Genomic DNA, 27,890 nt, shown 5'->3' with positions numbered 1-27,890 from the left:
GGTGATAGACGCATGTAATCACCTGGGTCAAAACAAGGGTTAAACCCAACTCATTATTTTGAGAAAAGAGAAGGTTCAAAGTCTAATTCAATGCATCCACGACATAATTTGTACCTTTGATTTTAAACCGTTGAGAATTTATAAAAATAGCTTCTAAGACGAACTCAGAGTAAGATTACAAGGGGAAAAGAAACATTTCTTTTACAAATATAACCAGAGGGTCCTAAGAGATGGAACCAATTCAACTCATGGCCTAGGCTTTCTTGTAAGGATATTCTTTTAGTTCATTCCCTAAGAACTTCAGAAGATGATTTTCGAGATTAAAAAACGCTTAAAATCGTGAGGAAAGAATGTCTTCTGAAGTCACAAGTTAATGATTTATAAGAATACATTGCAGAATAATTTCTTCCACGCCATAATATGGTTTGGTTCAGTCAATGACATAGTTAGGAGCCACAGCTAAAATCCTTCTGTCTCTCGGCGATATTTCCTCTTCACCCTCTGCATCAGCACTTCCCTCGTCCAAAACAATCAAATGTCCTTCCCTTCGTATCAAACTCTGGTATTACATCAAACTCATCAAATTAGATAGAATTACAAGGTTCTCTTTCAGTATGAAGTTTAAACTGATCTTTACAAATTATAATATAGCTACTTCGTTTACCTCTATAATAGCTTTGATTTGATCGACCTCTTTCGCTGCTTCTTCCAAGGAACTGTATGCTGATTTTTCGTTCTGTTGAGTTACATACCACTGGATCAAATCCTTTTGCCTCATTCCTGCCAATCCAGTCCCTGTAAGATGAATCAGGTAGAGACCAGACTAAGTTTTGCGTTAAGCTAAAAATTCTTCAAGCCCATTCTAAAAAATCGATCGAAGTTAGCAATTTTTACTATAATTTCCACAGCCTAAGAGGCAAGGTGATGAAATGTACACAGGGGACGACTTTTCGGTTAATTTTGTTAACGTGTATGTATATCTGAACAATTACCATTTTATGTTTCTTTAGAATTACAAGATTTGCATGGAAAGAGTAGAAAAACAAATCTGGGGCTAATCCGGAGGCCTGTTTTTACCCTGACGTTTGCAGATCACAGTAACTAGTGGAAATGTGAGATCCCAAAATTAGTTGGGTCAAGATGTGTTGCTGTTCATCGTATTACCGAGAATTGGGTTTAAGAATTATAGGATCGTATATAAACCAGAGGTGAGCATGTGAAGAATTTAGAGCAGCTTAAGAGTATGCCAGCCTAAGAGCCAGGCTTAGTCAACCATTCCTAGTATTACAACAGGCAAGTTCATGAAGATATTCGGTTAAATTATATAGAGCTAACTAGACTTTTTTTTACTGAAATAAAGAGGAAACTTAAGATGATTTACCATCTTGAGTTACAGCTTCTTCATGTTGTCTAAGACGTAAAATAAGGGATTGGGTAACCCTCTGAAAGTACTCGTCCGTTATCACTAGTTTCCTCCCTTGACGACTCCCAGACGCTTCTCCGCCTTCTGTACCAAAATATTCATTATCACCAATAAGAAAATGTGAAAACGTATTATCTCATGTTGGTCATTAGGTCATACCAGGATTTGAAGAAGCAGCCGTTGCCGCATCATTACTTGCATGACCATCGTCATGATCAGAAGCTCTATTTTCAGCACCACCATCTTGACCACCATTATCAGCATTTGCATCTTGAAAGTCGGACAAATCGATTTCACTCGATTCAACACTGCAGGATAGTAGAGAAGCCATTATAAAATATAGAGAAAATTAATAGCAGCTTATTTAGAGATTCAGTGAAGCTTCCTACTGGATTATAGATGTCTTAAGTAGTCTCACGGCCACACGAACGTGACGTGGATGGACCTGTAAGCGAGTAAACACAAGTCTCATGAGTAAAGGTGAACATAGAAGTTATAAACGAGATATGTTTTATAAAATGACATACCTGCAATTCCAAATAACTTCGGGCAATGGCTTCTGATAACCTGATTAATGCCTCGAGCTGCCTAACTGTCATTCTGTAAGCAACTCTTCCCCCTGGAGCTGTGTCACCTCTTCTAAGAGCAACATAAGATTCAACCAGCAACTTTCTAGCGTCTTCTGTTAGCTGTATGCATTGAATCTCAGTTAAGACGTTGAGATATTTTAATAGCATTGAAAAGTTTTTGCTATAAAGATTGCCAGGACAAACCTTTGGTTTTAAAGTCTTGGCATATGCAATGTAGCGCTTAAGTTGGGCAGTGGTGAACGCAGGAGAAAGCGCTTCTTCGTGCTTCTGATGAACTCGAACAATGTGGTGTGCAATATGATAATCTGTTTGGTCGTCCGGCTCGTCGATCATAACATACACAAGATCAAACCTTGATAGGATAGCAGGAGGAAGGGCCACATTATACTGAAAAGAAGAGCATGGTGGTAACGTGTTTCAAAACCCAATTTTAAATGATTGACAATAATCTCTTTAATGAAGGTTTCTGACATTCTGTATTGGGATGCAAAAAAGCATGCACAACCAATATCAGAAAAGATTAAAATAAGAAATATGAAGAGTCTGAAAAGAAACCCTACCTTGAGTGGTTTTGACTTATCGTAACGACCACCAGTGGGATTGGCAGCAGCTAAAATTGATGTTCTGGCATTTAAAGTTGCTTGTATTCCCGCTTTCGTAATACTTATCGTTTGCTGTTCCATAGCTTCGTGAATGGCAACCTTGAGTGCAACTATATCAGTTTGTAGCTAAATAATAGCAAAATATGAATGTAATCAATGCCTGAAATCTAAAACATTACCTGGTCTCGAACATCCATTTTATCAAACTCATCTATGCAACATACACCATTGTCAGCAAGCATTAGAGCACCCGCCTGAAATGGTGCAAATAAAGTCATCAATGAGCCTAAAGTTGCAAGAACCAGAAACTTGAGCATGAGGAGATAGATACAAGGAAAACATTTGCAAAGATCAAATGAGAAAGATGCACTTCTACTTTGAGTATGAACTTCCTCTTGGCGATTATTTTTCAGCTATTTCTCAAATACGTTAAATACAAACGATTCAGAGTCCTGTCCAATTTTATCTGGTATGCAGATCGCTCCTAGGTATGCAGTGAGAGTAGTGGTATGTTACCACGCGAGCATTCGGTACAGTAGGGTTTACGGCATACCCCTTTGGTACGCTACTTTTTTTGGGTGTCCGTTATATAATCAGTATGTTTATGATGCATATAAAATAGATGCGCATATCCCTAAACATTATATCTCCAAAAAGCTTTAAATCTTAACTAATATCATTCAACTAGTCGAGCTTATAGATTTGTACGGAGAAATTGGCTTATACTGAGATCAGCTTGTAGTCTCCAACAATGATCCAGACTTATTAGATCTTAGTTACAGAACAGAAACTCCGATAAGAATCAGTAAGAGCATACCTCAATACAGAATTCCCCAGTTTCTGGTTCTTTGGCGACTGTGGCCGTCAGACCTGCAGCAGAGGAGGATTTTCCAGAAGTGTAGACAGATCGTGCAACTAGGTTCGTGGTATACCTGTAAAGAGCAAAACGAGTTTCTAGGTAAGACAACAAGAAATAAATTTTATACATTTAATAGGTATAACTGTTAGGTGTGCAAACTGTAATACTTGAGGAATTGGGACTTTGCACAACTAGGATCTCCAACTATGCAAACATTGATGTCCCCTCTCAGGTTAATCCCTTCATGAGTAAACTTGTGGACTCCGCCCAATAGCATAAGAAGGATAGCTCGCTTTATTTCTTGGTGACCAAAAACAGTTGGTGCGATGCTATCGACAAGTTTATTGAAGAAATCGGGGGTGTTCCTCATTGTCTGAATTTCATCCAGCTCTTCGTTCTGCCACAAGATATAGTACAAATTAATTAAAAATCATGAATCTTTTTGAAAATAATTTGGGCAAAAGATGATAGATGACTGATCGGACAAACGATCTCCATTATCAAAAGGCATGTTCAATTACCACAACACACTAAGCAGAGATTAATTCATTCCTGAGGTAGGGTTGATCCTTTCCTAAGGACAAAATGGTGTATGATAGATCACCGTGTGCACCCAATAGTTTACGCATTGTTAAAGATACGTCTAACTCCCACAAATCACGATGCACATATTACATTACTATATTTCTTCTCATTGTAATTTTTCATGTTTTGCTCATGGCATTCATTGCCTATGTTCCATTTTATCCACTGCTCTTTCCCTTGTAATTACCTTCTAGTATCTTGACCCAAGTGATGGATGACAGAAGTACATAAACAATACAACAATTGGAACAGATGATGAGTAAAGAGTTCTAAATTAGCGAATTCTAAAACTTTTACCCACTGATTAAGTAGAGAAACTGTTAAAATGAAGACACTAAATACGTGAAGTATATAATTTATAAGTTCGATTTGAAGGGTCAACAATTGTGACAAAGAGAATGAAAGGAATAGGATTCTTCAGTCTGTATTATTGCGGTAAACCAATTATCTCACCGTAAATTGCTGATTGTCTTCACCGTCAGCATCTTTCTTCCTATTCCTAATGTCATTATCCTTTTTTCCATCACAAACCTGAAAACAAAATATCGTCGCGAAGTACAAAAGTTGAAAGACCCATCAAATAGCAACAGAAAACATAAGTACGAACAAGGGAAGACGAGCGTAAACCTGCACAGAATTGGCAATGAAAGCAAGTCGATAAGAGAGATCCCTCACTCCCAATGCCTTAAGACCCCTGACACCTTCATGACCACTGACAGAGCGCTGTGGAGCTTCTCGTCGGCATTCTGCTCTCTCCCCTGGTGAAGCTAGAGCCGATATATCCGGTATTACAACCAAAGTACCAGTAAAAATGACCCTGGAGTAGCAATAACAGTAAAATCCTATCATTAGATATCAAGAAAAAAAAATCTCCATAAAAAAGTGGCTGAAGATATAAGAGCCCAAGAATAAAAAACTTACGTATCCCCAGCCCTGGCTTGCTCAACCATTTCATGACGGAGGATAACATCCAATGACCGAGGGAGGGAACCAGCTGGTATTTCTTTTGAGGTCTCCTGCATTCGGACCCTTTGCCAATCCGTAAATACACTCTCTTGTCGAATCAAAACCCAGTTCGATCGATTGTTACAAGTGGCGTTTACACAAATAAGTGGCTGGTAATAAGACGTAACAATATTTTCAAACCGAAGTCTAGAAGCTGAAATACCACAAAAGATCACAAGAAAAAAGAAGAGTAAGAATCACCTCTGTGTACTTAAATTGTTGTTCAACATTCTTTATAACACCAGCACACTCCAAACACTTAAAAGTGCCACGGAGAAGCTCCGGCCGAACCTCACTAGTTCGAGTAACAACACCAGTCAACGAAACTAATTTTCCAATTTCAGCAGTTGTCAAGTCCCTCAACCTAAAATTTCAACATAGAAAGTCAATAACCCCTCGTTGAAAAAGAACCCCCTTAGGGTTTATCAAATTGATAAATTAGGGTTTTTCATCTTACCTCTTTACAATAGGGATGTTAAAGAAAGCAATGTTTACGTCTTTGTTAGGGTTATCATCAGAAATGAAGGTTGGTCTCTGATTCGTTACGAATGTCTTGCACGCATTCCTCAAAAACGACTCAAATCTACCAAAAACAAAAAATCAGATTTTTCAGTTTTTTTCAAGTAAAGGGGAATTAGGGTTTTCTGTTTATGATATTACCTCAAATACTCCTCTGATATTGCTTTCTGAAGAGCTTCTGGTTGGGACATAACGTGAGAATAATCAATGAACATCGTCGTTGAGTCCCTCGACTTCATGGCTTCGACCTCTGATACATAAAATGGCTCACCTGCGGCTTGATCAACCTTGAAGCTAAACAAAAACAAACCCTAAAGTCAAGAATCCAACAAACGAAAATGGAAAGTGATCGGAAAATTTCATTTTAGAGAAAGAAGACCTCTGGAGGAAGTTTAAGAAATGTATCTCTACTTGACCACCGGCTCTATCGTCGACGTAAAATCCACTAGATGCGTTCATTTTTCACGTTTTCTCCTCTTCAGTTCCTCTTTGGTTTCTGAAGTCCAAGGAATGAAAATGGAGAGAGACTGTGTTCGGTACTAAACCCTAACTCCGTTTTGGGCGGGAAAACTAGCAAAGCGAACAATTTCCCGCCAAACTACATGAGCACGCCCATAAGAGGGACAGGTTGGCTTCTCGGACTAACCCGCGTTAGAGGCAGGAAGTTGGGCAGAGAGTCCACTCCTTCATCTAGCCCTAGACCAAGCATAAGCATAAGCCCAAGCCCAAGTCTAAGAGCAACTCCAATGTGCATGGGCTGTGACCCCCAAATTCAAGTTTGGGAGCCGCAGTCCAGGCTTAGGTTGCTCCAACCCGAGAGCCCCGGAGCTGGTCTCCCGGTGGAGCTGGAAGCCCCACCCTCTCAGGCTCTCAAATGGGAAGGCTGAGGGGCTCCCAGCCGCAAATGTTATCGTTGGGTAACTCCAACAGTAACAAATGGGGTGGATCCACCAAAATGAGGATCCTCGCCACTTATATTTAAAAAAAAAAAAAAATTGCAATTGATTTTTTTTAATCTTGTTTAATTGTTTTGAGCTACCTTTTTTTAACTTATTCTCTTTTATTGTTTATCTTTTTGAAATTATCTCTCTCAAATAATATCAAAGTTAAATTTTATATTTGGAACTAATAATTTATAGTTAAAAATAGAAATTGAAATTCCACACATGCGCATCACACACGTACATAATTTAGATTTTGGAGCCTCTTTTGAGAGCCGACATTGAAGTTAAAAAAATCAAGGGCTCTCAAAATTGGGAGCCCGATCCCTCACATTGGACTTGCTCTAAGCCTAAGCCCAAGCCCAAACTTAATCCCAAACCTAAGATGGGTTAAGAATTAAATGGACTACTCTAGGCCAAAGAAGAAGGTTTGCCATATAGCCTAAATAATATGCATTCTTGATTGCTAGATTAGCCGTTAGATACAATTGTCTCTGATTTGATTAATTTTATAGTTTTCCAATTCTCTGAACAGAGACAAGCCAAATTTGGTGCGTCACTGTTCATCCCTACCAAATGGTGGGATGGTTGAGTCCCTTATTTTTCTTCTTTTTGGTCTTTTTTAACTTTTTTGTTTCATGTTAGATCTTATTTTACATTTTAATTTCATGTTAGGTTTTTTTTTTAATGAAGTATTTTTGTGTTCTTAATTTTCCGTTAATACTTACACAAACTAATAATTTCGTTTAATTAAATTATAATTAAATATTCAAGTTCATTGAAATTATACTAAAATATTCAAAATAAACTACCATAAGTATTCTTTACTTTTTTTGTAAGCTTACCATAAATGTTCTTTTGTATACCTTGTTTTTTTTTTGGAAAGATTAACTTCATATAGATGCCAAAAGGCTAATATGTCAGTACAAATAAAGTTAAGGATGCACAGCGAAAGGCCTCGAAGAACTGAGGGCCAAAATATAACCTTCCTCAAGGAGGGTTAAAAACTGATTGGGTGATTGAGTGAGCTACCGTATCGTCTGCACGTGGGAATGGACAGTAATAGCTTTAAAACGTGACACATGGTTTTGATTTCCATCACCATTGATTTAATCCTCCAAGGGATGGAATCCTCGTCGTCCAACACAACCTCAATCAACACACTGCAGTCACCTTCTATAAATACTCGTTGCAACCCTAGTTCCACAGCCTTCTTACAAGGCAACAGTAACGCCTCCACCTCACTCATCAATGTCGATCCAGAATGAACCCTTGTTCCTTCCTGAAAAAATAACTCCATCGAGGTTTCTAAATACCACCTCCGTCGCCGCCCCATTAGGACCAAAAGCCCCTCACAGTTAACCTTTATCATGTCTAGTGGAGGTGAGATCCAGCAAGGATCAAAAGTTGCATTACCAATGGTAAAGGGATCTGACCGAAGTCCAATCGTCAGAGCCCTAATGATAACACCTTGGATGTGGATATGTTCTTGGTTGAAGTGTGTCTTATTCCGATCTTTCTAGAAAAAACATAAGAGGTAGAAATAAAACTTTACCCTAGATGGATTTGTATTAGCTTGATTTATCAGAGATTGTATTAATGTTTCTGTATCCACTTCCAAATTGCATGTGTCAATACTCTAAGCTATCGTCCAAAGTTCAAGAAATCTGTGACAGGAATGGAATAAGTGTCCTGTGGTTTCCTCCATGTTGGCAAAGGGGACATGTGGTGCAGATTTGAGCATTACCTCTAGCAATGGATGATAGAACAGGTAACCTACCATTAACTAACTTCCGTATGAATTGCAACACTTTAGGTTTAATATAAGAGATTTTCCATAACTTAGACCAAGTATAAGAACCATTGGTCCTCACACTTCTGTTGACCGGATTAATCTCTTTGAAATACGACTTGGGTGTAAAAGCCCCTGTTATGGTTGGTAACCATAGCAGTCTATCCATGGTAATATATTCAGATAGTGGTATTCGAAGAATAGCTTCCACAGTATCTGTGTGAAACATTTTGTTGTAGAAGTGATACATTCCATGAGAGATTTAGATCATTAATCAAATCCAAGACCTTGTGTATATTTTCAAGAAGTTGGGAGAGACACTGGAGTCTGAAGTCTAGAAGATTGGGAATCCAAGGGGCCTCTATGATGTTGATAGAAGCTCCATATCCTACCCGCCAGCAGCTTTATTTTTTGAGGTCTTCCTTTACTTCCATGAGAGAATTCCATAAGGAGATGCATTTCTTTTTTTTGTTTCAGTCCAGAAGGACGATGCTCTGTAATATTTAGCAATAATAATCTACGTCCATATATAGGTTTTTAGAGTAGTCTCCGGGCCAATTTGGCCACGAGAGACTTGTTTACCTTCTCTAGAGGTCTGATGCCCAACCCCCTAGTTCTTTTGGCTTCTGAATAAGTCCCCAAGGGAAGAAGTACATCTTATGTTCACCTTCCTCCTGATTCCACCAAAAGTTTGTTTCGATTCTTTCGAGTTGATTGATGATCCCTTGTGCAGCCTTGATAACGGTAGTTCTACCAGCCTGTGAGATGAATCGTCTCTTCCAACCTGTCAATCTTGATCTGAATTTTTTACAAGAAACTCATGTGACTGTATGCAACTGTTGGGCTTAAGTACGACGCATCCTAAATACTTCTCTGAGCGAGTAAGGTAACTTCTCCTCGCGATATCAACATGGCACCAAACCATCCACTCATGGCATACTCTTGGGAACGTCCATCGACTATATCAAGACACACACTTGCCACTAAATCATTTGGCGACGCTCTCTAACTTGAGCATCTTGGTAGACTCGTGTTGCTCGCAAACACATTTGAACGTACCACTGCATAAGTTCCAACACATCTCATGCAGCACCATATGGCTTACTACTCAACTCTTGCAGACTTGATGTCTTAATATGTTTTTGACGATAGGAACTCAGTCCCAACTATCCCCAGACTTGAACAATGCTTAATGTCACCACGACACACCATCCTGAAATCCTATAACGTGAGCAGACTCCTCTCAATTACCACATACTCGTTGCAAACTTTAGGCTTGAACTCAATTCCAACTTACCTTCAATGCATAACTCAAACATGGGCCAATTCACTTCAGATACAACGACCCTCATAATACATGACGGCGTGAACTCGGTTCCAACTATTATCAGTTCTGTACTTGATCTCGTGAGTCTGTCTTCTAGATATCACACCAATATCTCCAAAAGCTTCGATGTTGGTCGCAACCTATAACACTCATGCAACATACCAAACACCACTGTGTGAGCACGTCCATTTCTCATCTCAAGTGAGTTCATTCTCTTTGGAACTCAAATGTGCTCACACCATACCGTGTCGAACTCCATCGTGCACCATACAACCGAAACACAACTGATCTAGCACCAACTTGCCCAACAATGTCCATTGTCCATCTATCTTACTCTTTACCCCTGTCTTTCATAGAAGCTTGAACTCACAACATCACATATCACTTTGTGCTACCTTCGGCTTAAGCATCAGAGAGTATCCTTCAATACCTTGTTTCCGTACCCTGCTCCAACACTCAAGTTACCACTTGGATCAACATAGCTCAATTCTTAGTTGCCAATCCAACAAGGTTCCTCAAACTAGCTTACCATCAGATCCAACCTGACTCTACTTACCATCTTGGTACACTCCATACCATATCCATTCTAAAAGACTCAACATATATGATCATGCCAATACTGAACTCTGCACCAAAGCTTGCTGATGTGACATGAAAATGTCCCATCTGATTCTCATAACTCAGGTTAGTTAGTCACTTTCGAGCGGTTACTCTGATGATTTGCATGTTTCTCTTACTTAGGTGGTTTCTATGCAATTGAGCCCGGGAAATGGTTAAAAAACAAGAGAAAAACGCACAAAAGGGTAGTTTGGTCATTTAGCGGTTCTGGTATTTTAACCAATGTTGATGCTCGGATGAAATTAGAGTCCGAGACGAATCCAGTGGCAAAAACGGAAGTCGAATCGGAGTCCGGATGAGCAAAAGAGTGCAAGTCAAAGTTTCAGTAAAAATCAAATCCTTCTGGACACGTGGCATTGATCCAGTTGGGTGGCGTGGTTCAATCTGACGACAACGCAAAATTTCGGTACATTGGTGGGCGGATTAAGAGTCATTCGGGAATTTAGACCAGCTAGAAATTTGGTGCGGCCTGAAATAATTTATTACAATAGCCCTTAAGATCGAATGGGTCTACAAGACTTGAGTACGGGATCAGACGATTTAGAATGCAAGACACGGTAACAAAGCTGCTTCGGCTACACACTATCTGCCCCTATTGCCAGCTAACAATCACGGGATTCTTAAGGAATTGCGCTACAGTGCTTGCAGGCGCAAGTTAATACAGTGGTCCCGAGTATCCCACACCTTCATTTCCGCGCACGTACTCGATCTAACAGCTGACGCTCCCACCTTTCTTGATCCGTCATAGTGGCAACATGCTGCATCTTCTTCTGTTGGGACGCAATGTAGCTTATCACCTCACTTGAGAACCAAGCATTGGATCCCACGTGATTGGCTGGTAATGTTTTGATTGGGCGTTGAAATCTTCTCATCTCTATTCCCTCATACCTATTTAGAGAAAATGAAATATATTACTATACAGTAGATAGAGAATATTGAGAGAGAAAGTGAAGATTGAGATTATTTTAGAGAGTACATACAGAGATGATTGGAGAGAAAGCTCGGTTGGAAGAGAGAAAGAAAGAAGAATATCTTCTCTCTCTACAATCTTAACAGAGATGGAGATTGAGAAATATTTTCTCAATATAATGGAGATCGATTGAAAAGGAAGAAAATCCTTTTATTTCCTAGTAGTTGATGGTATCATTCTAAAGAGAGGGATTATTGAAGAAAGGAAAGAAATAGAGATTGAATGCCTTAGTGGTGGTGGATATTTTTGAGAAAGAGAGAGATTGATCTTCAACTGGGTATATATGTAATAGAGAGAGATTTCTTTCTTTAAAATAAAAGAAAACAGAGATGAAGAGCCATTCCTATTACTATTTTCAGGAGGGATTAATGATAGTTAGCTGGATATCTTCATGTGTTAGATGAAGACAGAAATTAAAGAGGAAGTTGGAAAGAGAGAAATCGAGAGAGATTCGGCTGAAGAAGGTAATTAGATATTTAGAAGTCAGGAAGAAGATTGAAGATATTCACACAATAGAGAAAGCGATTTGAAGGACAGAGAGTAAATCACAACTGGATGATTTGAGAGAGATTGATGAGGATTTCGTGGGTATTCTGGAAAATGAGATCAGATAAAATGGAGGAGCTGCTCGACTGGATTTTCCCTCTCTATAAATGCAGAGACAAGGCATAACCAGTGGGATCTTCTCTTTGGTCTCTAACAGCAACTGAACAGGGAGCTCTTCTTCTCTCTCAGAGCTTCAAGGATATATTTGAGTGAGAGAGAAGAAGAGCTGGAACTGAAACAAAGATTAATTTTAGTGAGAGAGAGAGAGAGAGCTTAAATCAGAGAGAATTGTAGAGAGAGTGAGTGTGAGAACTATCATTCTTTGCTTTCTTCTTTTCTTATATTATTTAAAGAGAACCTCTGTAGAGAGATAGAGAGAGAGAGGGAGAGATCAACTTTCACCATAATGTGTATTTCTTACTAGCTTGTTAACACTTTACAGAAGGTCAATAAAGCAAGATAGTTAGTCTTTGTGAGAGAGATTAATCTTCATCACTTCATCATATATATCATCTTTGGTAACTTAGGCTGCAATCAAGAGGAACTTGGTGATAAGATCTCCTTTCTTCTTTATTTTCTTGTCCATGTATATTGATTATGATTATGTGTATGCAAAGTATGAGTAGGGAAGCCTAAATAAATAGTTTCTTCATTTTCTTTTCGTGATTCTCATTGATGCGCTTTATTGTTTAACTAGGCTTAATTTGATTCCACCGAATAATAATAGTAACTTCATCGTTTATGCTTATAGCTTGATAGGTCATACTTAGGATTAAATTCCTTTGATGATTTATACTTGTCGTTTGATAGGCGATAGTTGAGATATGATTATTTAGGATTTACATTTAGCGTAGTTCATCTCGGATATATTTGTTTAAAAGGTTTAATTTTCCGATGTTTAGATAATGTTGTTTTTCTAAATGTTGAGTTATAAAGTTAGAAAATCATGATAGAAAGGGGGTTGATGTTATTTATGAATGTTTAAAGTGGATTTTGAACTCTAGGATTTATCTTCATAAGTGTCTCTCATTAATTATCTTTTCATTATTTTAATTCAGTTTGTTATTTTATCTTCTCATCACAATTTCAAAAGCAAAATTCGTATATGCTAGTTCTAAGTTTAGAATAGGTTTCACTTAGTCTCTGAGGAACGAACCGGTCTTTCCGGAAATATTACAACTTGACACCCGTGCACTTGCGGGTGTAGACCTATTTAAGGTAACCTTTCTAGGCCCATCACTTGCATACGACAACTAATGCATAACCTAACTCAAATTCTGGCATAAGTCATTCCTCTCCAAGGACTCCAACATGTGATGTACCCAATGCGCACCAAGTCTTACTGAGCGTTGCAGCAAGCTTAGACACGACTTACCGTGTCATTCTCGATTCATCTCATCTCCGCACTTGTCCTTATCCCTTAAGGACTCAAGCATATATGGTACCTTCTTGTGCACCAAGTCACACTAAACTCTTATCCTGAGCTTGCACATGACTCCTTGTGCCAATACGATCATCTCATCTTGGTATATGTTCTTCATATCACAAGAACATAGGACCCAAATATAACTACCACTATAGCTCCGTGCACACGACCTTGTCCTTCCATCGGAACTATCGTCGCCTTATCAACCATGCATCCCTTGACAAAGATCCTATTCCGCATCATAGCTTCAAAGACCACACTATCTGAATGCATCTCACTCTGAAAGTCTTCTCTTGGAAATCTTGCTCTCGATGTAGCTCTTCATACACACTCCAACATACCACATGCCACAGTGCAAGAATAACTAAACTCTTCTTCCCACTCTTGGAGCATAGATACCAACTATCATGAAATCAGAGAATCATCTCTTGAACTTGTCATTCAGGCTCTGGAAGCATACCTCCCAACATACCACATGTCTGAGTCATATTCAACTCTAACTTGCTCATTCAAGCTCTGGAAACACATCCATTTGCCACCACTCTTGCAATATATTTAAAATAGTATGAAAAGAATAAAATTTTTAAATTCCTAAAGTACTTTATATTGGAAGAGTTTTAAATACACATTTGATCATACAACTTGTATGCATAAAAATCACTTGGTTAGAAATCAATTTGGATCATGTAAAGGGTTATTTCCCTAATGGCCCCCTACTTTGTGACCAGTTTCCTGCCTAGCCCCCTACTTTACAAGAAATGCCCATATGGCCCCCTCCCGTTATAACACCGTTACTCTCTCTCTCTTCCATTTCTTTTCTCTCTCCTCCAACATGTTTTCTCTCTCTTCCACCTCGTTAAAACCTACCAACTCATCATCTTCTCCGGGAAGGTCGCCGGCCGACCAATTTCCGGCCGGCGACCTTTAAACCTAAAAAAAAAAAAAAAAATTTCACCTCCCTCTCTCTCTCTAAACTCCGGCGAAGGGGGTTACCCTTCGCCGGAGGACCTTTAAGGTCTGCCCGAGCAGATCAAGGTCTGCCCGAGCAGATCAAGGTCTGCCCGAGCAGATCAAGGTCTGCCGGAACAGACCTTCATGGTCTGTTCCGGCAGACCTTAAAGGTCCTCCGGCGAAGGGTAACCCCCTTAGCCGGAGTTTAGAGAGAGAGAGGGAGGTGAAAAAAAAAATATTTTTTTTTAGAGAGAGAGAGAGAGGAGAGATGAATTTTTTTTTTTTTTTAGGTTTAAAGGTCGCCGGCCGAAAAATTGGTCGGCCGGCGACCTTCCCGGAGAAGATGATGAGTTGGCAGGTTTTAACGAGGTGGCAGAGAGAGAAAACATGTTGGAGGAGAGAGAAAAGAAATGGAAGAGAGAGAGTAACGGTGTTATAACGGGAGGGGGCCATATGGGCATTTCTCGTAAAGTAGGGGGCTAGGCAGGAAGCTGATCACAAAGTAGGGGGCCATTAGGGAAATAACCCTTATGTAAATGATATAAAGGGGGGTGATAATGGATTGTGTAGGGGTGTGCAAAAATAGACCGAACCAATCAAACCAAACCAATCCAAACCGGTCCAGTCGGTTTTCAAACCAAACCAAACAACGAGTGGTTTGGTACGGTTGTAGATTTCCAAAAACCAACTTGTTTGGTTCGGTAAGTGGATGCACTTTTTAGGAACCATTAAAACCAAACCGAACCAGTCAAGTTCAATTAATATATATAATTATATATTTACATAATTTTTGTTAAAATACATCTATCATATCTCTATAACTTCATACGAATACATATCTTTCATCTAGTTGCTATAAATAAGAATAACTACTACCCATACAAAACAACAACACTACTACAATATAATGTTACTAGCTAGTATTAGATTAAAACAATTCATGTATCATCAATGTTACTAGCTACTATATAATATTTCGGCGAGGGACCTGCACATGTCTTTCATATTTCAAATGTTTTCTCGATGCATTATGTTAGTTTGATTGTTTCTCCAGGTTTTTCAAGAGTGTTGTCTTGATTTTATACGTCAATGTATGAAGAAAGTAACTCGATTCGCCGATTTTCATAGAGAACAAATTGCGTTTTATGGATGGTTTGGTATCCATTAATATCCAAACCGTTTATGATGGTTTGGTTAGTAACCGAACCAAACTCTGACCGGTTTGGTAACGGTTTGAAAAATCACTAACCAAACCATGAGTGGTTTGGTAACGGATGACACCAAAATACCGGATACCGAACCAACGAACACCCCTAGGATTGTGACTTCCGTTGACATTTGGAAGTCTATAATTGTCTTCGACATTCAAACCCACACATTTGAGAGTTTCCGAAAATCCAAGGCATTCAAATCCAGACATTTGAGAGTCTATGAATGTCTGAGACATTCAAATCTAGACATTTACAAATCCCCGAATGTTAGTGCCATTCTATTATAGACAAAATGTTCGCGAACTTTGGTAGACTTCATAGTTTGGTGGATTTTATAAAGGATTTGGAACAAATTTGGAGCCAAATATGTCTTTCCTGACATTTGTTGCTCCAAATTTCTCTCTTCTTTACAAAAACAAGAGACATTTTCACTTGACATTTGTTGCTCCATCTTCTAGGGTTAACAAGGAAGGAGGAAATGATCAGCTCATCCCGTCCAAACCTAGAGGTGTCGCCGTGAGGTTAGTTCTTCAAATTTAGGTTGTAATCTTTCTTGTTCTACCATGAATTTTGGGTTTATGTTGACGTGAAGTTGGATTGTTTATTGTGATTTTGTTTATTTTTTGTTTGAATTTACTATGTTCTAGAAAGAGAAAATCTTTGGGTTCACACACATTTCTTGTTTGGATTGTACCATCTCTCTTGTATAATTTTGTTATGAAGAAACCAATTGCTTTGATGGTTAACTTAAGAGTATTACTTTGTTTAATATTATTTTTGGTGCTCTCTGCCTAACCCTTCATAATCAGATTGTGAAATGCTTCTCTTAAGATGCAGAGTTTGGTGCATAGATCATGTCATAATGCTTTTTGAGTAAGGTGCGAGTGATTGTAGTACTTCTTTCTCATACAACCAATCTCGTGGTTGTTTATGTTGTTATGGTAGGGTAATGGCACCATCGTTTTAGCCTTATATGAGTTTTGATGGTAAACAAATCCTAAATTCCATAGACTGCAACGCCCTAAGGATAGTTATTCCACTTTGATAATCACCAAATGAAACTAGGTTGAAATTAGTTTTGGTGACCCATTGAAACCAAAATATTTAGACAATTTCAGCTGAAATATATCAAAATCTAAACCATGCTTAGATCTTATCGGCATTTACCACCAAAATATCTTATGAGTTTCCTGGAGCAGCCTCCTCTTCTTTTCATGCTCTATTGTAATGAATGTCGGTTTCTTATACATAGTCTTAATATGAAATCTTTGTGTTTATTCATGTATTATCATTCACGTTTAATTGTTTTTCATTATCTTCTGTGTCTATTCTTGTATGTCTGAATATCATTACAATTTTAGTGAGTTGGTGAGACCGTGACTATGACAACATTGGATACTTCGAATAAAGAGGGTGCAAAGAAAAGAAAAACAACATCGGATCCTTCGAATGAAGATGGTGAAAAGAAAGGAAAAACAACATATAGAGTTTTGACTGCGGAAAGAGTCCAACTTTTTGTTGAAACTCTTGGTAGATGCGGTAGGATACAATTAGAGGGATAAAAGTGGATCGTTTAGTAAAAAGTTGGTGGAGACTAGAATCTTACCTGCATTGAACAAGAAACATAATTGCACAATATCATATTCCGAATATGAACCCGAACCCGTTCAATGGATTTGTGGTATGTTGTTACATCGTCTAGATCTTTCATGACCACTTTATCACGATGATCCAGTTCTCTAAAGATTTCTGTGAGTTTGCCATAATAGACAGAGAGGGATCTAGACCTTGTTTAGCAGAGAATGGTTGTTGATGAAGTAAATAAACCTGCATTTCATCATTACCATAAAAAAATCAGTAGAGAGGGTTTTCCAAATTTCTCGTGCAGTAGGTATACGAAGATAACGTTTCATGACATCAAGAGACATTGACATCTAAAGTCAACATTTCACTTTTTGATTTTCAACATACCACTTATCATAACCTTTATCAGATTGGGTAGGTTGTGTAGTGGTACCCATGATTTAAGTCAAATTTTCTCGTTCAGCAATATGCATTTCCATCCGTTGTGACTAGATATCATAATTTGTTTCAGTAAGTAGAATACCAATATTAAAAACACCTTCTGGCTTAATAACAACTGGAATATGAGAGTCACTCATTTTCGACTTTTTTTCCCCTTTTTTTTGCCTCCATTTTTTTCCTCCTTTTTTTTTCTTATATATGATGGATATACAATTAAATGAAGAATAGAAAGAAAAATTACTAAAGGAAGTACAATGGAGAAAGAAAAAAGAAACACAAACAAACTCTTGGTTGAACTCTGAAGATGGTAAGGGATAACTCTGCAACAAGTTGAACAATATCTTCTTTATGTCTCCCCTTTTTTTTTCTTGAATATTTCTTTGCAAGGCATTTGATTGATATTATGGTCTTGGAAAAAAAGAGCACAATCTAGTTTGGTTTTGATATAGGAAAGAGTTAGGATTTGAGATTATTTTTTTCTCTTTGAATAACACCATGGATCTATGTTTTAGAGGATTTTTTTCTGTTCTTTTTTCTCATAGTAAACTTGACTCGGATACCATGTTTAAACACAAATGAAAGGAGGAGGAGAAAAAAGGAAGAAGAAAAGTTTGGTTTTTGTATTATGTTTCTATTGAGAAATTACAATTCTTTTATAGGTTAGTGATATCCTTAATTGAGAAAAATAAATCTAGTAACATATAATGTGATAATATATTGGTGTTTTGTGAGCAAGGATATTCAGAATATATGGTAATGAATCAATTATCATATATTCTCGATTTTAGTAACAAATCAACATGCGTAGCACTTCCGGTTTGTAATATAGACACCATAAAATTAGGTGTCGTTTGGTAAGAAAAAGTAAAAGTACTATATTCTTCTTATCATTCTCTATTCTACATAAAATAAATTCAAATTAATATTGAGACATACTTCTTATTCCGAATATTTTTGTTTTGTCTATGACACCTTCATGTGAGAGGAAGACGAAAAAGAGTTTTATTTTTCTTAGTAAGCATGAAGGACATTTAGTTTACCCTAATCAACTAAATTTTATCATAATCACAACCTGTGTGTTTTCTGATATAGATGGTACGTGGTGATGGGCATTAAAAATGATTGTTTATATCACCATATGATGTAATCACGTAACTAGATAAGGGGGTTTACAGTTTGATATACGACTAAAACTTTAAGTAACGATTAACACTTGAAGTATATAAGGTTTCCATTAAACAACTTACCTTTATTAGTACAACTTTAGAAGATAATCTTATTTTAGAAATACATAAGTTAGATTGTTTATACTTCTATAATTCTATACAGTTCAACCATTCAACCAACCCTCTATATATGGGAAATAAAGTAAATTCTTTTTCTATTTATTTCTAATTCCTAATCATTATGAACAAAAAAAACCACCATAAGATACTTTTTATCTTACACTTATATAACAAGTAGAAATCAATAAAACAAATAGAGTAAATACTCATAGGGAAAGTTCAATTAGGAGTTAGAAACTATCCTAAGGTTTTCTCAAATCCATAACCATCTTTCCTTTAATTTTTTTTTAACTTCAAACATTTTCTTGAGACCTACCGGCAATTGTCAACCAAATCAAATTGTTCTTTTCCGTGTATATTCATATATGCCAAAGTAAACATCCACAAATCCGGAGTTCGTAATTTATCTAAAGAATACTTAAATGAAACCTAAGATTGGGTCCAAAATGTTGTGGTTATTAACTCTCATTACAACATAAATATATGAATCGTGATTTAGCCATCAGCTATATGCATCGTGATTTAGCCATCAGCTAAAGCCATTTCGATCCTTTAACTAAAAAAAAATTGAGCCATTTCGACTCCCTCATTTCAACCTTTGTAGAGGCCCAAACAACTTTTGCACAGGTCTTTGTCTTGCCAAGCCATTAACATGTTACTTTCGGTCCAGTCAGACGACAACCTAATGAGGACTGACATGGAGCTCAAGCATGCCTATTCCACTTTTGATGGGGCGAGACTTGACGTGGCAGAGTAGTCGGACTAGTGGACACTAGTAGTTTTGCGATTGGGATCGTTGAGCGAGAGTAATCGCCCTACGTAGCCACCAATAGATTTGCTACAACAATTTGTGAAGTGCTTAGGGAATTTAGAAAAAGAAAATTGAACTATGAGATAGTGTTTGAATTAGCAAAAAAAAAAAAAAAAAAAGAGGAACTTTAAAGGCCGTAGAATCTTTAGCTTATAAAATGACGTGGAAGAGTCACAACCGTCCCTTTTTTGCTTGACTTTTATAGTTTATGGTTTTACAACGTGTTTCCTTCTTCTCCTTTTCTTTTCTCCCTATTTTTCTCGCCGGCCCTCCTATTTTTCTTCTCTCCTCAATCACCATCATCATCATCATCCTCAATCCATTCTTTTTTTTTTTCCTCCTTTACGTTTTCTCTGATCCGTTTTTTACGCTCTGAAAAATCGTTTCCGTAACTAATTCTCTCCGTTCTTTTCCCGGTTATCGGAGCTGTTTTCCGGTTGTTATTCTGATCATCGGAAACAGCTTATTCCGTTCATCTTTACCTGTTCATCGGCAGATCTGTTCATAATTTTTCTGAATCTAATTTTGTTTTGATTTATTGAAGGCTGTTTTTGCCTAGAAAGTGTTTGTTTGTTGTTTTTGGAATCTCGAGAGATCTATACTTAATCGTCGATCGAACTGGAGCGAGGAAATCAAGGGTTTTTTTGTGGTGATTTCTGGTGTGATCCTATGGCCGGAAAACCACAGCTTGAGAAACGTATCCTTTATTGTCCGAGATTGATAATATTATTTAGTTGTTTTTTTATACATATTTTTTAATCATGGTTCGATTTTGATCTAAACTCATGTTTTTTCACCTTCGATTATTTGATTTGACTTCAGTTTGGTTCAATTTGATGGACCGATTCTGGTTCAGGATTGATTGTTTCCAACCGATTCATCAATTTTTGATTGAAATTCATGTTTGTTTTTCTTCGGTTTATCGGATTTGACTTCAAATGAATTAACTCCGGTTCAAGACTGAGTTTTGAAATCGGTTCCATATTTCATGGATACAAATTTGTAGTTTTTATTGTCGAATTGATTGTTACATCTTTCTGTTGAAAAGGGTTTTGAAACTTAAAAGCTATGAATTTTCCAGATCTGTTTGTGAATTCATTCAAATAGGGTAGTCAAAGCAAATATCTTCACGGGTAATTCTAGATTTTACTATATATAACTCAAAACTTAATGATGTGATTATGAAATGTTAGTACCAATCATTTATTGCTAGTGCTTAATAGTTTTTTTTCGATGATTGAACTTTGACGAAATAAATCCATTTTATGATATGGGATTAATTTATATCTATGTATGTATATGTATATATACATCATGTGAATAACAATTAGATTCTATTCTTCGCACCCGATCTGTTTTTCTTCTCCGGAAATTTTGTAAATATAATCTGCTAGCAAGAGTTCTTTTTCTTTTTTGTTTTCAATATTTTTTCCTTGAAGAAATCTTGTTATGGCTTCTCAAATCTAGCCTGCTCGATAGATCTTTTAGTAGTTTTGATATATGAAATTATGAATGAATTTTAATATATGATTTTGTTTAAACTGATTAATGGACTAAAATAGATTGGCTGCTAGGATTTTGGGTTTGAATCCTTGACTTAATCGTGAATTCCAGCTGTAGAAGAAAAGATGAATCAGAAAGTTGTTCCTTCTGCCAAGCATGGGGGTTCCAAGGTATTATAACTTGATAAGAGTCATCTGACTGTTTCTGTATGGTTTCCTCTTCAATCTTGTTTTTCTGAATATATATATGTACATAAGGTAATAATTTATGTTGTATGTGGGTGTATTCAAAGATAATAAACTAAATATGAAATTCAATGTTGTTTTGTAGGCTGCCTCGAAAGATACAAGTTTGTCTGATGCAACATCATGTATTTCGTCTTCGGGAGATGCAACTACTAGTCTGAAGGAAAGCGATGTTGATCAAGAGTCTTCAATGGTGGAACAAGGCATGTATTCTCCAGCCTGCAGCTATTACGGATACTGTTATCCAGGTTAGGTTTGATTAAGATATTCAATTATTCTGCTTCTTAATTTTTTACTCTTGGTCATTATTTATCTGAAGAAATCTTGCTTTCAGGTTATGAAGGTTCTGTTGGAGAATGGGATGATCAGGCATACTACCTCAGTACTGATGGTGTAGACATTCAGTATCCCGTAAGTTGATTAATCAAATCTCATGAATTCAGCTAATTAAGATCTATTGACCGTATATGTCCGTCAGATTAATTTCTTGACATTTGTGTAATGTTAACAACAGTATAATTGACCATACCGGGTACCATATTAGAGTGAAGCCTAATAATGGCAAAACCAAGGATACCTTTTGTACAATTTACTATTTGGGTTCCCAGTATTAGTTGGTTCTCGTGTTACGAAAGTAGCAAGTTAAACAAATTTCTGGTCTTTACTTAAAGTTGGCTTGACCTACTTAGAAAAATATTAATTGGGTTTCAATTTGTCTTTTAAGTTGACCCACTGAAATCACATAAATAGTGGGCTTTCATTGAATTTAGGGTTAACAGGATCAAATTAACTTTTACCCACTTAGCAGCAGATAAGGGAGAAGAAATCCTAAAGTGAACCTAAAATTCTATTTTCTGAAAGAAAAGGCAGTTTCAGAATTGGGAAAGGTACAATGACAATTTTTATTTCTTTGCAGGCCATGCAAGCGGATAATGGATCACTTATGTATTATATGCCATCTGGTTATGTTCCTTACAACCCATACTTGCCTGCAGCTACATTTGGCATAGATGGACAATATATGGGGCAGCAGCAATTCTTACTAAGCCCTATGTCTCCACATTCTGTTGCTTCACCTGGATATTTCTCATCCCAGCTTCCTTATGGACCAGATATGATGCCATCATACCTTTGGGATCCATCTCTTTCCGTTGCAGAAGGGGTTCATGGAGATGGGTATGGTGGAGCTGTAACAATCCCTGGATCCAGATCTAATTACACCGTACCAAATCATACCCTTGCATCTGTAAAACCCGTCCAATCCGCGAAGTCTAGTAAAGTTGGAACTAAAGGATCTTTGCCGGCTTTGGATGTCTCATCAGTCCCAGGCTATGTTAATGAATTGAAGCATGTTAATAAGGTATATGTTTAAAAACTGTAAAATATATTTTTGAAATCAAAGGCCCACATCGAGATTGTGACCAAGACTGGCTTACTGATTTCTGTGTCTATCTCCAGCTTTCCCAGCATGGTGCTGATTATCAATCAACTGCTGTTCTTGCCAACGGTGTCCTCCCCAATACAAAACTTCCCAGCTCTAATCAGAGTAAAAGTGGTTTGCTCTATCCAAACAGCAGTACTGTTAATTACAAAGCCAATTCACGAGGATGGAGTGGTTTAGAAAAGGTTAAAACGAAGGGTAAAGCAAATGGGATTACTGATTTTGATTTGCTTAATGAACAGAACCGTGGTCCAAGAACAACACCATCTGCAGTTGATTCAGCAGGACCTCTGTCCGTGGTTAATGATAATAATGAAAGTTCAACCTCTGTAACCAGGAGGGATCAATATAATCTTCCCGATTTCCCAACCAAATATGATGACGCATTATTTTTTGTTATAAAATCGTACAGTGAAGATGACATTCATAAGAGTATAAAGTATAATGTCTGGGCAAGTACTCCAAACGGGAATAAAAGGCTCGATAGTGCATATCAAGATGCACATAATAGAACGTCTCAGAAAGATAGCACCTGCCCAGTGTTCCTTTTCTTTTCAGTAAGTCTGAGAGTCAAAATTAGTTTGGTTTTGCAAGAAATAGCAAGCTGATAGAGTACTTATAGTTTATTGATCGATTATGTTCTGTTTGGTTTAGGTAAATGCAAGTGGTCAGTTCTGTGGAGTAGCGGAGATGATCGGCCGAGTAGATTTCAATAAGAGTATGGACTTTTGGCAACAGGACAAGTGGAACGGTTTTTTCCCTGTAAAGTGGCATATCATCAAGGATGTTCCAAATCCTCATTTTCGCCATATAATTCTTGAGAATAACGACAACAAACCTGTTACAAACAGCAGGGATACACAAGAGGTATGTGCCACCAAATTGCACAATAGAAATGATTCTCTCCCTTGGAGTCTTACTCAGAGTTTGACCAGAAGCTGACGTGGTATCTTCCTGACCACGTATTATAAAATGAGGAAATCTTAATGATACAATTAAATGTACAAAAGTGCTATTCTGGCATTTAGTAAGACTATGAATAAAACTCTAATGATCATAGGAGTACCATTGCACAATTAGCTTTTCTATTTGTTGAAATTGTGTTTTCTTTCTTATTCAGGTGAAGTTTTCTCAAGGTATTGAAATGTTGAATATCTTTAAGAACTACTTATCGAAGACATCTATATTGGATGATTTTGCATTCTATGAAAGCCGTCAAAAGGCAATGCAAGAGAAAAGGATAAAACCCTCTACACCACATCTAGTTCATGTACAGGTTCGGCTCCCCTACTTGTACTGTTTCTATTTCAATGTTCAAATGTCCACCTAAGTGCTTCCCCAAATTGTAGCTAGAAAAAAGAACCATTACAAGATATATTAGTTGATTTCCAGTATTAGCTTATGTTTGGTGAATTTGTTTCCTGGATACGTATCTGATGACCTTACTTAAAGTTTGAGACGAACAATATAAGTTACAAATTAGGGCATTCATGTACAATTACTTCTCGTCAAATATTCTTATCCAATGATGATGATGTTGTTTCAAGTTTTTTCTTGTAACATGAAAAAGTCAATATTTATCTGCTATCTTGTCGAGTTATAACTAAGTGTTGTTCATCTGCAGAAACCAAATGAAGTTGAGCAAGTAACAACTAGTCTCCAGTCGGTTAAGTTGTCTGCTTCCAAAACCGAAGAAATTGACAAGGGAGACAACACAAAAAGCTGAAAGGCAGAGCTTGAGAAGAACAGAGCACATAGCCCAGATGAACGGCACGAGGAATTTCATACATTTTATGCGTGTGACCTGATGCTGCCAGAATGAAAAAAAAAGTGAAAAAAAACATAAACTGGTTGAAAAAGTTCCATCTACCGGCTGGCAATGGGTATGTTGCAACTAAGATTTATCCTGTTTGATAGATAGAAGAAGACGATAATCGATTAGATCCTACAAAGTTGTGTATTATTAGGAAAAAGGGAAGCTGCTTATTTGGAAATAGCAGCAGCAAAAGTGACCATCATTGACGATGCCAAATTCTATAACACTGTTTTTTTCGTCCCTGTTCTTTTTCTTCACTTTATTTTGTTTTGAATTTCAGTATTTTGTTGGAGAGATTGTAAGTTGTGCATAGTTTTAATGACTGGGTTTAGTGTGGGTCTTGTTGTAATTGTGTTTGTTTTGTGGTGTTAGTGGTGGGAGTCTGTCCTGTTGTGACCAAAATTGTTGAATGTGTTTTGTAAGAATGGGGAAATGTGGGTGGGAATATTGGAAGTGGGGTTCAGTTAAGAAAATTGTATAACAAAGCATTATAGTGTAAAAGAAGATGGATCTGATTTTCTCTCTTCATTGACAATGTATTGTTGTATTAGATTGTTCTACTTTTATGTGAAGTCTAATAGGGTGTTTGATTTTTGCACTTATTAAGTAAAGTGTGGACCGTCAATTTTGGGCCGTTTGATTTTTCACTTAATAAGTGAAAATCACTTATAAGTGGTATCAAAGTAAGTGCAAAAAAGTATCTCAAAAAAAAAAAAAAAAAAAATAAAAAGTAAGTGCAAAAAAGTAAGTTCCAACGTGAAGTTTATTTATTTGCACCTACTTTTCTAAGTGCTAAAATGACATAAAAGACCTAAACAAGTTTTACAATTACTAATACCTAAACAAGTGCTGGTGGTGGTGGTGGTGCGATTGGGGCTTACGGTAGGATCTGGTGGTGGGTTTCGTTATGGTGGTATAGGTTCTGTGGTGGTGTTGGTGACGGTGATGGTATGATGGTGGTGGTGTTGATGCGGTGGTGCAACAAGATTTTAGGGTTTCTTGATGGTGGTGTGGTGGAGGGTTCCGTGGTGATGTTTAATGACGGCGGTGGGTGGTGGTGGTGGTGTGGTGGTGACGAAGAGGGTTGTGGTTAAAGGTGGTGGTGGTGAGATTTTGGCGGTTTGTGGTGGAGGTGTGGTCTGCGGTGGCTAGCACAGGTGGTGTTTTTGGTCTTGTGGTCCATGGCGGTAGTGGTGGTACGGAGACAAGTACAAGAGAGAAATTATTTAGTATTTCTATCCACTTTGGACAATAATGGCGGTCCCTCAGTGGTGGCGGCGACTTCCTAGTAATGGCGGAGGCGGCTCTCTCGGCTGGGGTACTTCAGTCTTAGTTATGTTATTGTGGACTTTTAGGGTCTTTTCATTCTCGGTCTTTAGGTTCTTTTCATTCTCAGCCTTTAGGCTCTTTTGTTTGTGTCTGTCTTGTCAATTTCTGTCTCTTCATGTAGGCACTTTACATTAGAAAGTTTTTAGGAGCTTATCTTATGTCACTCTCATGAAGTTGAGGAGAGAAATAACATTATCTACCATGTAACTTCTTGATTGTTCACTTATATGAAAGTATGATATTACTCAAAAAAAAAAAAAAAAAGAAAAAAAAAATGGTACCACTCAGTAAGTGATATTTACTTACTAAGTGATATCACTCATACGTGCTAAAAAAAAAATCAAACACCCTCTAATTCTTGTGAAGTAGATATGGCTGTGATGTTATTTTGGCTTCCCTTAATCTGACACTCCGACCTACACATTTTTTTTTGGCTTTGAACTCCCAGGTCCCGCCTATTAATATAAAGAGTTATTTTGGGCTTTTAAACAACAGTTTTTATATGAATTTGGATCGTTTTAAATTCGATTTGAACTTTGTGTTAGTTAAGGAAAAAATACCTCTCGATTAAAAAAAAAAAAAGAAAAAGAGGAAAATAATTATTTTACATCTGTCTGAGTTAAATGTGAGCCAACGGATAAATAAGTGAAGCACAATGAAATTCTGCTTAAACATGGGGGATGCGTTTCTGTGTGACTGGATTAATAATCAATTTTATCACTGTTGAAAGATCAATAGTAATGAGCTTTTGGTCTAGTGGCTTGTACCCCTTTAATCTCAATATAATTAATTTATAGGATAATAAATAAAATAAATGTATTATAGATTGACTTCGAGGATCCTTATGATGGTCTTTTAGGGCTTGTGATTCGTTAAGACTTTTTTTTGTTCCGGACCCCCAAAGATCTCAAAACCTTTAAGAGTTCCGGCCCTTATTTAATGTTTAAAACTTTAAAAGCCTGGGACATTAAAGTCCTAGACTATTAAAGTCCTAGACTATTAAAGTTTCAGAATCTTTTTAATAAAACTTGAAGATCTAGATCTTCTTGTTAGATTTTTAAAGGTTTCGTATTAAATCTTGGCCGTCCAAATAAATAGTTGGGATTAAAACGAAAATGTATTATTTTAAATATTAGTAGTTGCTTACTGTTATGTAAACGAAAAGATAGAAAAAGTGGAAGTGTAGTTTTTTTTCCTCTCCTCTCTCTATATATATATATCCAATGTAAAAATGAGACATAGAAAAAAAAATCAGATCTACTTATATATATCACATTATTCTAAAGTAAATACGAGATGCAATAGAAGATAAAATCAATTCTGCGTTTTGAGTCCGTAAAATACGATAACAACTACTAAAATTCGACAAAAGAAAGAAAAATAGTCATATATTCGACATAACTAGACGACTCTGTCGTTCCACATTCTTTCAGCAATACTATCTCTCCAATCACCAGCTTGTTGTCTTTGTTGCTTTTGAGTTTGTAATTCTTCATCATAATCTTCATCCAGGACACACTCATCGATTTCTTCTTCCTTTGGAGCAAATTCGTCTGAACTACATTCTCTTCGAATAAAGTTGTACAATCCTGCACATGCTAAAACTAACTGTGCTTGTGATTTAAATGGAAATGGCGGAGCAGTTTTGAAAATTTTGAATCTAGCTTTAAATATACCGAATATTCTTTCAATCGCAATTCTTAACGAAGAATGACAATGATTAAATAATTCTTCTTAGTTTCTGGACGTCGAGTACTCCCAAACTCTCTTAAATGGTATCTAACACCTCGATATGGTGTTAAAAATTGAGGACGATTAGGATATCCGGCATCTGCCAAGTAAAATTTAGCTACAACATAAATTATCGAGATGTAATTTATATTTCCATATACCAGTTAAATATATCAAAAAAACTTGATAAGAATATAACTACTTTACCTCGGGGAATTTCAAATCCAACGTTACCCTCTAAAGCATCTTTTAGTACTCGTGCATCATTTGCTGAATCTTCCCACCCACTACGAACATATATAAATTGCAAATCAAAGGTGCACGCTGTCAAAACATTT

At 37.0% G+C, this 27,890-nt stretch overlaps 2 protein-coding genes across 3 annotated transcripts; one reads left to right on the top strand and one right to left on the bottom strand.

Annotated features, from left to right (window-relative positions):
- Nucleotides 1-115: 115 nt before the first annotated feature.
- On the bottom strand, nt 116-6,322 carry MCM6 (minichromosome maintenance (MCM2/3/5) family protein). 2 transcript variants are annotated; one of them, XM_086658977.1, is made up of 18 exons: nt 5,963-6,322; nt 5,725-5,877; nt 5,522-5,647; nt 5,266-5,428; nt 4,981-5,174; nt 4,687-4,876; nt 4,513-4,590; nt 3,642-3,871; nt 3,433-3,547; nt 2,795-2,869; nt 2,574-2,714; nt 2,197-2,400; nt 1,951-2,112; nt 1,813-1,868; nt 1,583-1,731; nt 1,382-1,507; nt 665-795; nt 116-559 (listed from the first exon to the last, which is right to left on the bottom strand). In XM_086658977.1, the coding sequence occupies exons 1-18, from the start codon at nt 6,040-6,042 to the stop codon at nt 431-433; spliced, it is 2,502 nt and encodes an 833-aa protein (XP_086515103.1). In that variant the 5' UTR covers nt 6,043-6,322; the 3' UTR covers nt 116-430. The 2 variants fall into 2 exon arrangements, with proteins under 2 accessions (XP_086515103.1, XP_086515104.1); XM_086658978.1 differs by having other exon boundaries at nt 1,382-1,504; nt 5,963-6,242.
- Nucleotides 6,323-19,396: 13,074 nt separating this feature from the next.
- On the top strand, nt 19,397-25,020 carry ECT8 (evolutionarily conserved C-terminal region 8). The gene is made up of 9 exons (XM_086658872.1): nt 19,397-20,184; nt 21,102-21,160; nt 21,321-21,483; nt 21,570-21,646; nt 22,152-22,595; nt 22,694-23,233; nt 23,331-23,543; nt 23,797-23,952; nt 24,301-25,020. Exons 1-9 carry the CDS (start codon nt 20,157-20,159, stop codon nt 24,400-24,402), a joined length of 1,782 nt encoding a protein of 593 aa, XP_086514998.1. The 5' UTR covers nt 19,397-20,156; the 3' UTR covers nt 24,403-25,020.
- Nucleotides 25,021-27,890: the final 2,870 nt, after the last annotated feature.

The sequence above is a fragment of the Eschscholzia californica genome, unplaced genomic scaffold (assembly GCF_041429995.1).
Source record: "Eschscholzia californica isolate CP2 unplaced genomic scaffold, dmEscCali1.0.p SCAF_2, whole genome shotgun sequence".
Taxonomy (NCBI): Eukaryota; Viridiplantae; Streptophyta; class Magnoliopsida; order Ranunculales; family Papaveraceae; genus Eschscholzia; species Eschscholzia californica.
Note: the sequence above shows the minus strand (reverse complement) of the source record. Positions and strands in the feature narration are given on the sequence as shown.